Source organism: Gasterosteus aculeatus, chromosome 4 (genome assembly GCF_964276395.1).
Source record: "Gasterosteus aculeatus chromosome 4, fGasAcu3.hap1.1, whole genome shotgun sequence".
Taxonomy (NCBI): Eukaryota; Metazoa; Chordata; class Actinopteri; order Perciformes; family Gasterosteidae; genus Gasterosteus; species Gasterosteus aculeatus.
Window position 1 is genome coordinate 5,440,229 of NC_135691.1, and position 17,250 is coordinate 5,457,478.

At 45.9% G+C, this 17,250-nt stretch overlaps 1 protein-coding gene across 1 annotated transcript; it reads left to right on the forward strand.

Annotated features, from left to right (window-relative positions):
* The first annotated feature begins 272 nt into the window (after positions 1 to 272).
* On the forward strand, positions 273 to 6,741 carry ubl3b (ubiquitin-like 3b). Its single transcript, XM_078100581.1, has 6 exons — positions 273 to 485; positions 1,109 to 1,219; positions 3,631 to 3,739; positions 4,051 to 4,137; positions 4,508 to 4,585; positions 5,247 to 6,741. Exons 2-6 carry the CDS (start codon positions 1,193 to 1,195, stop codon positions 5,297 to 5,299), a joined length of 354 nt encoding a protein of 117 aa, XP_077956707.1. The 5' UTR covers positions 273 to 485; positions 1,109 to 1,192; the 3' UTR covers positions 5,300 to 6,741.
* The last annotated feature ends 10,509 nt before the right edge of the window (positions 6,742 to 17,250 follow it).

Genomic DNA, 17,250 nt, shown 5'->3' on the forward strand with positions numbered 1-17,250 from the left:
TTCAATTCTTGCTTTATTTTAAATATTACCTCATCTTTTAACTGGTTGTAAAATGAAAACCATCAATGTAATTCTCTGAACTATAACCTTTAATAGTAATAATAATACAAGTTTGAATTCATCAAAATGTATAGCCTCGGGAGGGTACGTAATACCCCCAAAGACAAATTAAAAATATTTCAATGTAAATTGTATATTGAAATTATTGGATTTTCAATCAAATTAGTGATCAAGATTCTGAACGTACACCGAGTAGCAACATTACGGACTTCAACTCCCAGAAGTGTTTGCGGTTATTTTCTCTGTTTACAACCAGCTGACATCCGGCGTCTTCCCGTCCTTTAGCCACCGACACCACAGTCAACGATATCCTAAACCCCAAAGAAGAACAAGTCAACGACGTACATCTACTCTTGATATTTCCTTACGTAAAGCGCTCCTCGCTGATCCGTCAACTCAACTGAATGCGAAATCGTCAGATGCAGGTGAGCTGGACAGGACCAAAGTACCCGCTGTACGTTTAGTTAGCCAGCTAGCCAGTGTTAGCAGGATTGCCATAAGCTAACACAGCAGCTAAGGCTAATGTTAGCAGAAGCCCTCTGATTCGCAGCCATCACATTTGACATCAGTCGGGACGAAACTCGGTGCCGATTAGTTGTTGTCCTTCGGGTGAGAGCAAAGCTCCTGTTGTTCACCATCGAACGTCACGCACATCGAGTCGGTAAAGGTCCCGCACGCCAGTCAATGTTACAAACATTAGCCCGCTAGCTTACCTAGCTTAACGTCGGGTGTAATAGATTTAAGCCATCGTTACTAATCTTGCTGCTGCAGCCCGAAGCGCTGTTTTTGTTATTTATTTACATATATATATATGTTTATATATATATATAGTTTATATTTTAAACATGGTGAAGTGAGCCGGTCTGTGGTCGGATCACTAACAGTCAGACAACCGAGCGGTCGCGTGCTCTCGTACCATTTAATTGACACTGTTGGGGAGTTAGCTGTGACGCTCGCTGCCTGTTGTGCTGTTGTAATGTATGTGCACTGCAGTTGTGGTGCCAGGCGGTGGGAAGCGTCTTCACACTGTTTGTGTTGTTGATATCAGGGCTCTGGCCCCGTCTCCAGCAGCTGAAGCACACCGGCCCGTCCAACTGTGATCCACGTCCCCCTGCTTCCTCCTCGCCGAGCCATGACCTCTCCAAGGGATCTTGATATGGTGAGTGAGGCTCTGACACCTTTTTTAGGATGTTATGTTCCAGCACAGAGGTGATCGTCCTCCACCGATGGCTCACTGATTTGAAGCCTTGCACACTTAATGTTACACAAACATAATACATTTAATTATTAAGATGGTGTCATTACATTAACGTTTCCTCAAAGTTGAAATCATTTAGGGTTTTGGGGTAGGAGGAGGGGGGTGGGGGTGTCATGGATTAGCAAACGTCCCCACACACTTAGCTGGGACAGTGACGGCTGTCTAACGCCATCTGTCTGTCTAATCTCGGTTAAAATGTTGCCCTACTTTCCTTTCAAGGTTTTTGATTGTACCCTCTTATTAAATCCCAGCAGCAGCCCCCCTCGATATGAACTGCATGAACGGACAACGGATATTTAGAAAGGATGGAAGTTATACGTATTGGTTTTATTTTGGTGTTATTTGGTTATTATTATTATTACACTTGTCCTCAATACACCAATCATTTTATTGTTCCAAATGTATAGAGCAAAAAATAACTCATTTAATCTTTCAGATTATTGGCTGGCTACATTGGGCATTTTAAATGATATAAAATATATTCAAAGAAGAAATGCATCCCATCTGTTATCTAGGATACCTACATTAGGTAAAAATGTTCATAACCTGACCAACTATTAACCCTTTAGATAATACCAGCGTTTGAGGAACCTGACGAACATTCGTGCTGCAGGATGTTGCCGTGGGTCATCAGGCAGATCTGCCCTTTGTTTTTGATTTGGTTGGGATGAAAGGGACGGGGACGGGGACAAAGCCTGTTAATGACGACATGGGTATGTAACTTCACATTGAGGTTATTCAGTTCAGGGGGGGGAGGGGAGGGCAGAGGACCACCGAGCGAGGGAGGATTTTATTTGTAAACAGATCAGAGAGTGGGGCTGCCCCACCCCTCCCCCCCTCGACGTCCCACCTCATGGTTAATTCTCTTTGTTCTTGTTTCTGATTGATTAAGTCAAAGGGACATCATGTCCCTCCTTTTATAAAGAAGTGTCGTGAAAATGAATCCGCTCCTTCAACTCTGACTCTTTGCTCGAGACGTCCCTGTAGGAAGTAGTTGATTTTATTTTCTCCGGTCAGAGAGATCAGGAATCAGGAAACATTTATTGCCAAAATATGTCAAATATACAAGGAATTTGTCTTGGCGGTTGGTGCGAGGCAGTAGACAGTGTAACAATAGACAAGACAGCAGTGCACAAGTAAAGAAATAGAATCAAATGAAATGCTAATGCAATGAGTTAGTAGAATAAGGCTATTGGCTAGATGATATAATTCTGGCTGTGAGCCGAAGCACAATAAAGACTCCGTATAGAGTAAGTGGACAGAGTGATACATAATTCTTCCCTGTCTGTTGACTATTAGAAGGAGATTGAGGGAAACTTCCGTTCATTTAAAGTCACATTTACATGTAACAGTTGTAAATTATATGAAGAGGGAAAGGATATTGTACGTGATGATCAGCAAGAAAACTATTTAACAAGAACCCACAAGAATGTAAACATATTTTTATGATTAGCCACAGCTGCCATCACAGAGCCTCTCAGCCCATTAATACCGAGTATGTAAAGGACGGCAGGTCCAGTTTTTAGGTATTTTGATCCAATGAGGGACCAACATGTTTATTTAAATACATTTATGATTTGGAGTGCACCGGCATTGTTCTTACCAAATGTACCGGAAATATCTGAGCCACGTGGCGAAGCTCCACCCTCCACAGTGGAAACCTGTTATTGCATCATTTGGGAGCTTCTACAGCTTGATACGTATACTTTGAATTTCCCGATTGTCCAAATATTTAGCCCTTCGAGGCGTGTCAGTTGGGTATTAACAGATTGCTTTTTGTAGTTGCTCAGAGGATAAAATGTGGAGGAAGCCCCACTGCTAAAGACCCCCCCACCCCCACCCCCCTCAAGCCCCCACCACGCGTATGCACAGTCCCCCTTGGGGGCTACGCACTGGCCATGTAAATTTAATAACATGGCCCAGAGCTGTCTGGGACACCTGGGGTTATCGCATTAGGGTCGACAGCCCGGAGAGGAGCTCGCAGCACCCTCAAACTGAAGGGCCAGTGTCGTCGCCCCCCCACCCCCCCCCGTCGCCGTTGTCGTCTCTGGTAACAGGGGCTCACTTCAGCGTAAGCCCTCGGTGGATGAAGTCGCCCAGTCAAAGGGTGGAGATCTGGCGTGGACGAATCTAATTAGAGTGGAATGCCCGTCTCTCCGCGGCCTTCTGAAGGTCACCTCATGACTGACGAGGTTGGACGAAGTGGAGGGATTCCACCACGACCAATTAAGAAGAACTTTAATGGAAGTGTGATGGTTGTCTTTGTTGGCTTATTTCTATGGGTGAAGCTGTTTTTTTTGTTTTTGTCCTAGGTGCACCTCCGCCTTATCCTGGTCAGTGGGAAAACGCAGGACTTCACTTTCTCCCCAAACGACTCGGCCACGGACATCGCCAAGCACGTGTTTGACAACTGGCCCGCAGGTACGTATAAAGGATTCGCTTTGCACTATTTCTGTTTCAGTGCAAATATTTTACAGATTTTTTAAATCTTCACTAAACAGGCCTTCAGATTCAATCACAGTTTTTACTGAAACCTATTTAGTTTGTCAGTGTGCAAGTAATTAATAATGTATATAATGATCAGCTGGTTCCGATTCCATAACTTTTCAAATGAATAATATTGCTTTCTGAAAAGGGTCAAAATGCTGTTTTCAAAAGTTATCACTATCGGCCCCAAAGATCCGGTATCGGCTGGTCCGTAGTGAGGGAACCACTTGTTTCTCTGCTCGCAGGATGGGAGGAGGAGACGGTGAGCAGTCCCAGTATTCTGCGCCTCATCTTTCAGGGACGCTTCCTTCACGGCAACGTTACCCTTGGAGGTAAGAACCCCTCCCAGCATCCTTCGCCGTTATTAAAAACGTCTCCACGGGTTCAAGCTGAGGCTGCGTGACGTTCTCCTCGGTGCGATCCCATCGGGTCGTTTGCTGATGCTAAACGACACACGGACTGCTGCGCTGACTTAATCACAACAGTGAGCCCTTATGCATTATCACAGATGCGGGATACTATTAAATTAAACGCATCTGTCGTCATAGCAACTGCAGATGCTTTTGGAGTCACCATGAAAAACCACGATCCAACACATGCATTTTTCTAATCATGTCACGGTCATATTCATATTCAATGTCTTTCAGCCTTTTTTTTTAAATGTAGAGTAACAAACCTCAAGGTGTATTTCTGTGTTTAAAGCTCTGAAGCTGCCGCCGGGCCGAACAACCGTCATGCACTTGGTTGCCAGGGAGACTCTTCCAGAGCCCAACTCTCATGGTGAGCTTCTTTCTCTCCCTTGCTCCTTTTTTTAGGAGAATTCCAGTCAGAATCATCCGAATCATTTTATTATCTGCTCCGAGGCTGCATATCCACAGAGAACAGAGCCACACTATCTCCAGAGAGTCTATGTGACTAAGGCTCATCTAAACTGCAACACGAGGTGACGGAGGGCCCCACCTGTAACCCCACCGTGGGCCTCTCCCTCATAGATACCAGTGTCGTTAGCATTAGCATCCCTGATAAGCTTGATTTTGCAAACAAAACAAGATTAATATCTCTTTAGTTGTAGCAGACAAGGTAACATCTGTTTTCAGATCTTAAAAAGGACCATTAGGGCTGACGAGCGGTGGCCACAAACAGCTACATCCCGGTCGACGCTCCCTCACTCCTGTGTTGCGTTTTGGTTGCTGGGAGAAAGGCTTCTAGAAGGATTTACGGGTGTAGTTGCCCTTTACGTGCAATGCGTCTGGTCAAGCAGAGCACCGAAGTGGAGAAGTTTGTCTTTCAGGGTCCATTTTTGTTTCAGCGTCCACAAACACTTCTGCAGCGGTGCGTTTGCTTCTACGGCTGTTAAACTCCAGCGCAGCGCGTCTGCACAGGGACACGTCTTTTGTTTCTTTGAATCTCACCTTTTGTCTCTGCTGTCCTGTCTTTGTAGGTCAACGGAACAGAGAAAAAACCACAGAGAGCAACTGCTGTCTCCTCTTGTAAAACATCGGAAAACGACCCTCTACCCCAACCACACACACACACACACACACACACACACCACACACACACCACAAACATACACATGCATACACCATCCTGTCAGCTGTGGATTTAGAAGAATCACAGGAAGTCTGGTTGGGTCGTGTGGTTGAATCTGAGGTTTTTTCTTTTTTTTTTTCTCCTTTTGTGCCAATATATTCATATATTTTTTTTGCCCCAAAACCTTCACTGAGACGGCAGGAATTGCTGTTGTGGTTCCTCGTTATTTAAACTCCATGAAATTAAAGTTCCCCGATTTGCTGCTGGACAAGTTTTAAAAAGCTGTGGTACGAAGTGGAGAAGACGTGGGAGGTTCTTCATGGACACAGTTGCTTTTAAAGATGTGTTACCTTTCCCACGTGGTCACGTGGATGTTTCCCCAGGTCTTACTGAACGCCGTCGACCCGCTCATTGCACTTAACCAGTTTGTTGATTCAGAAATGTTTATTGTGTTTCATCACCTTTCCCCCACCTTCTAATTTTATTTGTCTTTTACCTTTTTCGTCGGTCAGAGCAGCAGACCCTAAATTCCCCCCCCAAACGCCCCACGCTCCCCTTGAGACTCACTGACTGAACCGAGCGGTCGCCCTGTATGGCGGCGTTTCCTCCGCTACCGTCCACCTGTTTGTTCCTGGAAACGGACCAATGGCGAAAATACTTTTATTGTGTGGAGTAAACACCCGGGGGGGGTGGGGGCGTCCGTGTGCCGTCGGGTGTCGGGTTTTTTTTCGCACCTGTGGCGTTGACGTCATCTGAGTGGGGATGTCGGGGTTTCCGGGACAGAAGACGCGGTGGAAGATGGAAGGTACGAGTGTCCCCCCCCCACCCCCACTCCTACTAGACTCTGAGAACGAGGCAGGGGGGAGAGTTTCTGCCACTTGGATGAAGAAGAGCAAGGAAAACCCTTTTTTTTCCCGTTTGGATGCCCTCTTTACTTCATGTTTGCCTTTTATCGTGAAATTCAGTAATATCATTAATATTGAAATTTAAATATATCAATTTTTATCTTGTGTATAGGTATTTGTTGAATTTTACTGTGGGTGGGTGGGTGAGTGTGTGTGTGTGTGTGTGTGTGTGTGTGTGTGTGTGTGTGTGTGTCTGAGGGTGTGTGATGCATGTGGCATACTGGATGAGGACGGCTGAGGATATGTGGTCTTTGAGAGGAAAATAAGAAAAAAGAAGTGCCGCGAGTGTCGACGGGCTGCGGTTCCTTCAAAAACAGTCGGAAACCTTTTGATTCCTTCCATTGAGTGTCCTTGGGTTTGTGTTTTTGTCAATCAATGTCACTGCTATGAAGTCTAGCCCAGTATGATTAAATGTAAAAAAATAAATAAAAAAAACCTAAAATGCAATGTGGTCTACATAAAAGCGTGTATTATAAATTAATAAATCTTTAAATAAGGCGACGTCCCTGGATCCCCTTTTTCTATTTCTTTAATAAATAATCTGTAGGAACTAAATACCCTTTGCAACATACGTGTAGTTTACTTTGTCTCCCTGTAGGTGGCACCGCATGGTGGGGCTGATGGAGTCGATGGGAGGAGGAGATACCGTTTCATTTTGGCTCAACCTGATGCACTGGGACGAGTTAAAGTAGGACAACGTGTCCATTTAGTATTTAAAAGTTGGGAATTTATGGAGCACCTGACAAAGTACGAGGGGAGAGGACTGAAATCGCTGCACTCTCTTCTAATTGGGTCATAACGTTCTGTGCAGCTGATCTTCAGCAGCTTTCCTCAGGAATCCGCTCCTGACGTGTAGCTGCAAGAAGTCCAGGTTTCCAGTTGACGCTGGCAGAGCGGCTCAGGAAAAGTGCCGTCAACCCACGTCTGTCAACGTGCTGCACCTCCAGAACCTGCTGCTGATCTCAAATGCATGTTGTTTATTGCAGAGTAAACCGGAGCGTTTACTCTGCTGTGCTTAAATGAGGCAGTGTGTTGATCTCTGCTCCTTCATCCGACCACATTTCGAGCCTCTGCAGGATGGTCGGCGTGACACGTGCAGCCACTTGTCTTTGGTGTCTGAGCTGCCTCCTTGGAGTCCTCATGTGGAGGGTTGATTTGTTTATCCATTAATCCACAGCGCTAAAAACCTTCCTTGTACAATTCTTTCAGATAAAAGAACAGACTTGGATGTTGTATTAAACAGCATTGTTCCTGCAAATGTGTATCCCAAAACTCCCCTGCTGACTTAGTTATGATCATGGTATTGTAATCGGATATATGTTTAGTGCGTTTAGTCTGAACCAAGAACAATCCACTGGAGGCTTATTTCCTATGAAGTTCAGAGCAGCTAGAAAAGAGCTTATATTATTTTGAAATTCACATTTTCAATAATACACAACAAATGCATCTTTGTGAACTTCAGACAGAGCTGTCTTTATGCTAAGCTAACCGCTGCCTGTCGCTTCATGTCAGCATACAGCCGTATTGTATGTTCATCCCACATGAAAACCAGCTGTTAACACGCGCGCGCACACATAAAGGCACATAAAAGCACATTCACTACCAGTAGACAAATCGACTCTTGACGTTACATTTTCTATTACAATCATCTGATATTAAAGATAGAAGCAGACCACAGTCTGTAAAAGTAAGTAAAACTCAATATCCTTGATAAAGTGTGTTTTATTTGAGTGTGTTTGTCCACACCATGAGAAAGGAGCGAGTTCAAGAGGCCAGTGTGAAAACACACACAGGCGAGCAGGGGTGGAATTAACCCAGCGGGCTGTTAGCAAATGAGCAGCTTTCCTGCTGACTCCAGAAGCTGCTGCTGTCTCTCCTCATCTCACGACCTCCTTTCTGCCCCTAATTGGGCGAACGACACTTGTTTATGTGACTCTTGCTTCCAGATGAAGGGATCATCACCAGGACGGGGACTTTTGACCAGGTGTGTGGAGAGGAGGAGGAGGAGGAGGAGGTGTTGCAGCTTCAGTGTTTCCATAACAAAGCTGCAGCAGAAGGTCCGTTAACCTCGTTTTATTCGCCTGTTTATTTAACCAGATGGCCTCTCGGTTCCTTTGCAAGACGCCACTGTGGAAACCCACAGCTTTGACAACAGCATCGAGCTCTGTTCTTATGTGACAAAGAGATGGAATAAAAAAAAACGGCCTCGGCCCATATTTCTTAACTCTGAGGTCAACAAACTGGTATCAGAGTTCTGTTTTCTCTGTGAAGATATAAACCGTGGCTCATGGAGAATGAATGTATTACCTCACAGCCGCTTCCGGCACCATATCTCTGACCGCAAGTCCAACTGAGTGAGAAGTTTATTTTCTCAGGCAGTCCTGGTGGTGACCTCTGACCTCTGTACATCTCTCGTCTTATCCAAATTGCTTACGTTTTGGTCTTTCTTTTGGGATGCGTTGCAGCCGCCGTTACAAAGTGGACACTGTTTCATGCAAATTTGGATAAACTACTGCCTGCATAACATTGCACCTTAAACTTTGGCCCTCCCGATCACATATCTAGTACATGTGTTTTTTTGTGTCATTAAACTGTCACCTTTGTGTACCTGTGTAGCGACCATCCAAAGTGCAGTCACAACAATAATGCATTCTGCTTCTGAAGATGTGTGATGGGTGTGGGCCAAGCGAAGGCGCCAGAAGGGAGGAATTAACTGTGACGTGTGGGCTCTGATCTAAAAAGATACCAAAATAATATTAAGCCAAAGCTCAACATGAGCCAGAGAGGTTCAACGTCCACAACGACGATATGATGTAGTGTATATTTATATGTATATAAGTGTCAAAAACATATATTTTTGTAATGAATGGTTTTCTATGCAACAACACACCAGACTAAATGTCTTGTTCAAAAACTTGTTTCTGTAAAATAGAAACGTGTAGCCTCTTTGTTTAGGCACAAAGCTCACAGATGATGCACAGACATCTTCTTGGCCTTCTCATTGTTTTGGTCGAGTGTCCACTCGAGGCCGCTGGCTTCTGACCAGACTCCAGCTGAAGAGCACAGAAAACGCTCTGAGGGGAAACATACTAAAGTGATTACGCTGAGTTCGGAGCGTGGAACGAATGCGGTCCAGAACGAGTCCGACTCGCTGCTTCCAAACAACTGATTACAGACCTGTTTTCTTTGTGTTCATGAAACAACTTGGACCTGAAACTTTTTTTTTTATTTATTTTTTTATTTTTTACAGCAATCATTATATTTCATGTGATTATTTTTCTCCCGCTGCTCGGCCCGGCGCTGTTTCCCCTCCAGTGCTGATTAACATAACTCTGCCCTCACTCTAGTTTTTGGCAATCACAAAAAATCAATCATTAACCAACTCCATCTGCTTTCGTCTCTTTACGGTTCCGGATCAGAGCTTTTTCTTTTCATCATTGTTCACCATCAGCACGGAGGTTTGCGGTTGACGTTCAGGTGTCTCTGGTTTCACGCACCGACGCCCTCTCTGATCGCTCCCCAGACATCATTAAAGCGAGTACATTTCCTGATCTCCTGACGTGGTCGTTGAATCGCTTCGCATGTGCACATTGTGTGTGATTATTGCTCAGTGACACCAGATGCCGACCGAGGCCTACGTGCAGTACTGCGGGCCCGAGAAGAATGTAGACCAGTTCCCCCCCTTCGGATTCCTCCGTCTCAACATGGGAGTTTTTTTTTTTTATTCAAACAGAGCGACAAATTCTACCATTTTATGAATTGTCATTGGAAACAGCCGACAGCTTTGAGTCCTTTAGTGTCTTTGACACTCTTCTCCCCTGCAAACGTGTAGGTGAGTGCATGTTGTTCACTGAGACATCAAAATGCCTTTCAGTTCATCGCTCTCTCACGCTGCCTGTTAGTGAGGGATCAGATGGGGGTCACCGCTGGTAGTCCACCGAGTCTCTCCGGGACCACGTTGCGGCTTTCATCCCCACTAATGGGTTCTCTTGGTGGGGGGGGAATCCCAAGGGTGATGGGGATTAAGATACCTGGCCTCGCTTCCACGCGCCGTTTACCATGTGGGGCGCAGCAAATGTGATGCGCGTGCCGCTGCGGCGACCTTCAAGCCTGTGCTTGCACAAGGACAGCGCGGAAATCAGGTTGAATCCGACACCTTTTTGCAACCCAACGAGAGAGCGTCAGACACTGGGGAGACTGGGGCGAAGCGGCCATGCTTGGAGTCTCTCGACCGTCTTTTCAAACCTTCGCCATGAGGCCGACGGCTGTGTGAGTCACCACCTAACGGCCCGTCTGTCTGTCACACGTGATCGAACCACACCACCCACTGCACCGCTCAAACGCGCTCGTGCCTCGTTTATTCCCGCGCTCTTCGCCAAGCCGTTCGATCCTCTGCGATACGGCGGCCAGATGTAATAAACCGCACTCTGACACTTTGCATTGCTTTTCTTCGGCCCTGCTGACGGACTCTCAGCCGCTCTGGTGCTGAGAGCAGCAACAGGGAAAGGTCGGGTGGAGTCCGTGTCCGATTCACGGGCAGCAGGTTCTGTTTGTGGTGCTTAAACTCAATCACTGTCTCCATACTCGTGTTTTATATGCAGGAAGAGAAAGACACGATTTCCAGGGGAAGCAGCTTGCAGACTGTCCTGAATTTTTCTGCTTTTGTTTCTGTACGTAATCTGACTCAATGTCCTATAGTCACCAAAACGTCTTCATGCAACAATTCGAAAACATACATTAGATTTACAATGAGTTCAAACAGAGAAAAGGAGCCAATCATGAAATCCAGAAAAGGTCTGTCAATTCATCTGGAAATAGTTGTTCCATCGATGTCGTGCTGGATGATCTGCCAATTGTTTCACATCTAATTACAAGGCACAGAACCAGGTTAATGTTGCTGCTTTGTATCTTCATAATAACTGGTGAAAGTAACCTTGAGCAGTGCCCTCATCCCCCCCCCCCCCCCAACGACGCCTCACGTTACACTCGGGAGAAGCTAACAGGCAGCTGTCAACTGTGGAAGGTGAAGGGTGAAGAACGCACATTCTGGGTCATGTTTTTTTCCTTTTTCGGCTGTTTGTTGTGGGCGACTCGAGGGCGTCTGGGACTTGGCGGGTGAGTGGAGGCCCTTTGGTTCTGCGGTGGTGAACCGTTGCCGTGAACACTGACGGTCATTTCACGCCCTGCCAAGTCACAGGCTCATAACTCACCCAGAGAGGCACAGCAACACATTGTGGAGGCGGGACACGAGAGACGAAAAGCGCGATGGGAAACTATAATAAAATATACTTGCACTAAACAAAAGGTACTCGTGAAGCAAGTAGCAATTTGAATCAAATCATTTCAGTCATTTATTGAATTGTTAATGGATGCATGGATGGAATGAACAGTTTGACCGTACGCCGGTGTTTATCCTGGTGTCCCGGCCTCGGCTGAGTGACGGTGTTGCTAATGTAGATCTGGATGGGAGTTGAGCGTGAGGACACACAGCTGCAGCTCAGCCTCGTCTGCGCCGAGATCCTCACCGCGCCTCTCCTCCTCTTATCGCCGGCCCCGACGCCTGCAGGGGCCGCCGGGCGGATGCGTTGCCCCGAGTGCTCCAGTCTTTTCAACCGGTTGTCATTTTTTAAAGTGACTTTTCACGGTCTGTGTGGGAGAGGACGGTAAAAACTACTAAACGCTTGGCAGGTGGAAACAAGCGGGACCCCTTTCAGAGGAGCGGCTCCTCGGTTGAGTTTTCCTTGGCGTTGCACGAGGTGTTTTGGATTCTACCGCTTATTACAAACAGACGGACGTTGGAGGGGCCCTTGTGATCATCCCACATTCTCGGGCCCTCTTTGTTCACGTGGCTGCGGTTGACCTTTCGGTACGTTCGTGACAAAACAGCTGTCACTGGAATGTTTTGTCGTGGCCCTCAAGTCCTTCTGGAGCTGCGGCCCTCCGTGCCATCTGCCGAATTTATAGACCCCAATCAGCCGTGGATTAAATAACGGTCAAAAAAAAGCCCCCAGCTGAGCAACAGAGAGGAGCTGCGTCACGCTAGAGTCCAATTACGAGGAGGCCAGTGTGATTGGCTTCGATCTGTCCGCAGACGAAAAGAGAACCAGTCAGGGGGACGGAAAACCTCGAGCCGAGCTCTCTGCGTTCTGTGTCGCTTTGTCTCTGTACGATGTGCAGCGTTTACAGGATGAAGCTGTTACAGGATGAAGCAGTCTGCGGCTTCCCCGTTAGGAGGACCAAAAAGAGAGATTTGCACGGCCAAACCTCAGTGAATTCCTGATGGGGGAAAGAATGCAGCGAGAGAAGCCACGTTCTCTTCCCTTTTTGTGCTTTCTTTTTTTCCACAACAGTGAAGAGACTCTTTTGGCTCGCTCGGCTCCTCGTTCACTCGCCTCTGGCGGGTTGGAATCATAAGTAAAACGCCGTTGTAGGTATTCTGGGGGAAAGAGGTTAGCGGTGGAAAGAAAAGCTTTAACTTGCCAGAGGGAAGGCAGCAGCCGCTCCACACACACACACACACACACACACACACTGATCAATTATCCCTCGTTAGGAGCTTTAAATTGTTTGTTGGAGAGAGAGGCAGGATGGGTAAAAAGAAGGCCTTGTTTCTCTTTCTTCATGTCTGCTTATCGAGCCTGACAGCGATTGTGCACACTGCTGCTGTTGTTTTTACTCAGAGAGCAGCGTCGCCAAATGAACATTTCATGTAAGCGTGAGGATTAGCAGCTGCAGATAACGGCGGCGAGGAGAGACGGCTCCGGGTCGTCTGGAACCTGCAGTTATTTCATTAATTAAATACATGAAATGACAGCTAGACATGCAAGTAAAAAGATTCAATCCTCAAAGTCTCTTTCTGTCAGGGGAGAACCAGGGGATGTTGTAAATGTCCTCACACACACACACACACTTCAAGGCTTCTTCGTTACCTAGAACCACGTTGTTCCTGTTGGCCTTTGTGAGGGATCACATTCCAGAACATTCCACTTCCTCAGAATTTAACGGATTGTATAACGCTTCACTCTGAGAAACCTCATCGTCACGACGAGCATGCTGGTTTTAACTGGGTTCTATTCAGGTGACTGACACAGAATTTTTATTTGTTTGGGAAACAAGCATCTTTTTGGAGGAGAAATCTGCAAAAAAAAAGTTGTTACTGAGACCAGTTTAGTAATAAGAGTTCTAAGAGCAATTATCAATATTTTGTCATTTCACAACACTCTAAAATCGACTAAAATCGCCAAAGAGATCTAAATATGTTTGCAGTAGTTAGGAGGAAAGTGATTGTGAGCTGACAGATGATCGCTCTCACGTACCTCACGGGTGAAATGGGGACGGTGAGAGTTTTCTACGTTTTCAGGAACAAACCAATGAAACTCAACTGTCTCGGCGCACAAAGACACTGAAGAGTGTCACCGGGAATGTTCGCTCAGCAGCTGGAAATATTTGAGTCCTTTTACAGCGGATCTGTTCTCCTCCTGACGTCTCCGCCACCGAATCGCTTCAGGAGGTTCGACCCGTCCCACGTGGTCACATGGCGTTGTTTCTACGCCTTGCTGGATGATTTATTAATATTCAAACCATCAATCGGTACGACGAAGGCTTCGCTTCGGCCTGCTTGCTCTGCTTGAGGTTCCCACTTTTGCATTTTCCAGAATGTTTAACAGCTGCGAGGTCGTCTTTAATCCACAGCCTTTCACTTCATGTGTCACTGTTGATCACAGCTGGAGAGAAAATGAACTCACGAGATTTATCGCATTCCTCGAATAATTTCTCCCAACTGGTATCAGTTAAAACGACCCAAATATTCAACCAGCCCACAGGTTGATGGTGATCTTTTTCATCGCACTTCGAGGTTGCGTAGGAACCTGACTCTTGGAGAAATACATTTTTTTAAATTTCCCTGACAGCCTTGTTTTTAGGGTTGTGATTTGCAGTCATGATTAGCATAATAACATGCTAATAACTAGAAACAGATCGCAGGATCTGGTTCAATAACAAGATATTCTGCCAGTTGAGATCCAGATTTGTAGCAGAGTTAGAACAACATTTCGAAAAGCAATTGTTCTCTCCCAACATGTCTGTGGCCAATATTCCTCTCCAGAGACCTGGCATTTAGGCTCAACTACCACAATCTGTGATGTGATTTAAGTACGTTCATTATGCGCTTGGCAGCATAATTCCTGCCTAATTATGTCTTTTCACCTTTTTCCTTTCCATTTATCCAGAGCAAAGAGACGTTTTCATATAAGGCTGCACTTCTAGTCTCAGCGGTCAAATGTCTCCTTCACACTTTCTCTGCACAGACGTGAGGAGACACTCGCTGCCGCTCTCCTGATGGATTCCGTCGCAGTTTGCATTCCTTAGTTCTTTTTCTGCTAACTCTGGACTTCCTTCTTTCTGTCCCTCGCAGCCAAACTGCAATGACATCATGCCGAGGCCGAGTGGGGCTGAACGCGTACCCACAAGGCCCCGCAGGAGACCCGGGGAGCAGCGGCAGCAGGGCTGGATCTGCGTCCTCAGCAGGACCAGATATTCATCAGGTAGGAAAATATAACGTCTGAATAAGGTCGTTTTCCGGAACAGATGGAGCTCTTCCACTGAACATGTGGAAAATGTCTGCTCTGTTTTGTCCTGATGAGGAGGAGAGATAGAGGACAGACAGGCGGGATGGGAGGGCTTTAGGGAGGGAAGTAATAAATATATTCGCTTGGGGAAAAAGGGCGACGTAAGACACAGAGGCTGGAGAGGAGAAAGGCGACGTTCTTTGTGCTCGCAGCGAGGAGCTGCTTAAAGGCTCCGGTTGCTGAGGCTCCTGGGTGACGGGAGGGTCCGGCCCGAACGCGGGTCAAGAGCTGCAGGATTGTTGTTGGAGGTTCCCTCCACTGTTTAAAGGCTCAGAGGTCTCGTTTGAATCTGAAGCCAATTATCAGATTAAAAGTCCAGAGAAAACCTTGTGATCCAGTTAATAAGTCCCCGCTTGCTCTCAGCAGCTGTCGCGGGGCCCTCACAGCGGGTCAGCTGAACGGTCACCGGGCCCACCGGGGTCTTGAATCTTTGTTCACCACCGCTACGAACAACTCAGTCCAATTTGCACGTGAGAAAACACACGTGAGGGATGATGAAATACGTATTATTGGATTGCTACAGGCTTCGACTTGTGTTCGGCGCCATAGTGCAATTTTCATGGAAATTTAAGGTATGCCTGCTCGCAAAAGCCCAGCGTGAACTCACACATCTGGAATCCTGCGCGCCGCTTTCCTCCAGGCTGAAAAAAGCTCAGCCCCCCCGACAGCAACCAGTAAGGACACACGTCAGGGAGCCATGAACCAACACCGAATACTCACGAAGAAAGCCGAGCGACGCAGATCGACCGGTGACCTGGTGGTTCCAGTTCCTCTCACTTCTTTTTCCTCCGTTCCCACTCACAGGCCTGAAACGTGCTTCCTCCTGAGTGGACCGATGTTAATGAACATGACAGTCGTTTTCTTCACAAGGGGGGAACAAGTTTATCTTTTTTTAGTTTTTTTTGACGGATCAGCGGTTATCGCGTCGCCTCGTAGTTTTCAACATTGTTGGCTTGTGACACATTAGAGACACAATAAGATGATCATTTAACTTAATAACATACTTGGTTCTGCCCTAATCATATTCGACCTTTTCTTTCATGACATTTTTCTAAACATAAAAAATTGGGACTTTTTTTCAAAACCTTTTGAAACGTTTTTTTTTCTACGACATTTTTAACCTAATATTTTTTTACTTAACATTTTTTGAACATCCAAGCAAATCGTTTTAAAATGTTTAAAAAAGAACTGCAGTGAAATCAAAGTGGGTTTCTGTGTGTTTACTTGTGCTCTGTCCACTGACAAGAAGACCAAGTTAACTCTGCATTGCCCAACAGGTGAACATCTCACCTGGTGTCTACATGAGTGAGCTCAATGTGTGCTCTGCAGAGGGCTGAAGAATGAAGCAGAGTCGATCCTCAGTCCTGGAAAGTGCTTACATCTTAACATGTTCTACCTGTGTTCAATTGTTTCCTCAAGCTAGTCAAGCTAATTGATGGTCTAAAATGTGACCTTTGAGCGTCTGTACTATCGGCCCCGCTGGCCTGTTTGTTGACACTTGCTCCAACACAAAGCACCAACGGGACCCCGTGTGGGCGGGAAGAAGCAGGTGAAGTCTGAATAATTGAACGAACATGTCAGACAAAACAAATGGTTTCAGAAATGAAAGATATACGGCCAGCAGCTGTTTTTAACAGTGGAGGAAGGTTTTTTCCTTTTAAATTAAACAAGGAGCCGCTAATCTTCAACAGACAGGAAACAGGATCTATGCTGGATTTTCTTTTTATCTTCTTCGATATTTATGGATATACACGTATTTGCTTTCCTGATGGGAGAAATATCGCTCATGTCTGCGGGCTAAATATGAAGCTACAGCCAGCAGCTGTTTGTCTTATAGCGCAGACATAAAGACATAAAGAGTCAGAGTCAGGAAGCTAAAAGCTAACTGCAGCTCTTAAGATAAATCTTTATCAAGTTGGTAAACATTTTAACAGACTTTCTTTCATTGCATTGAATTAGAGAATGAGTGGATCTGGTGTGCATTGTCTTTGCCAAATTAACACAGTATTAAAGCATTAAAGTCTGCCGTCTTGGTTCTACCGGGCCGTCAAGTTGATAAACCGCATACCGACCTTTTCTGTTTGCCGAGGGAGAAGGTTGGTATGCGTCAACTCCCCCAAAAATCGGCCTAATCTACAACCAGTTCGCTATTTTGCAGGCTAACATTCTTTTCTGAGTAAAAGTATAAAACAGCTCAAACGAATGTGCTTATTGTTGCAAATTAATCCCAAGAAAATGGAGTTCAGATGTTACTTCTTAAAACAATCATCTCTTTCCAGTATATGCTGAGTTAAGCTCACCAGCTGCTGCTGCATATTGACCCATTAAATGTAAAACTGCTATCAATCTTCTCAAGAAACCAAAGCAGGAATTTTCCCCA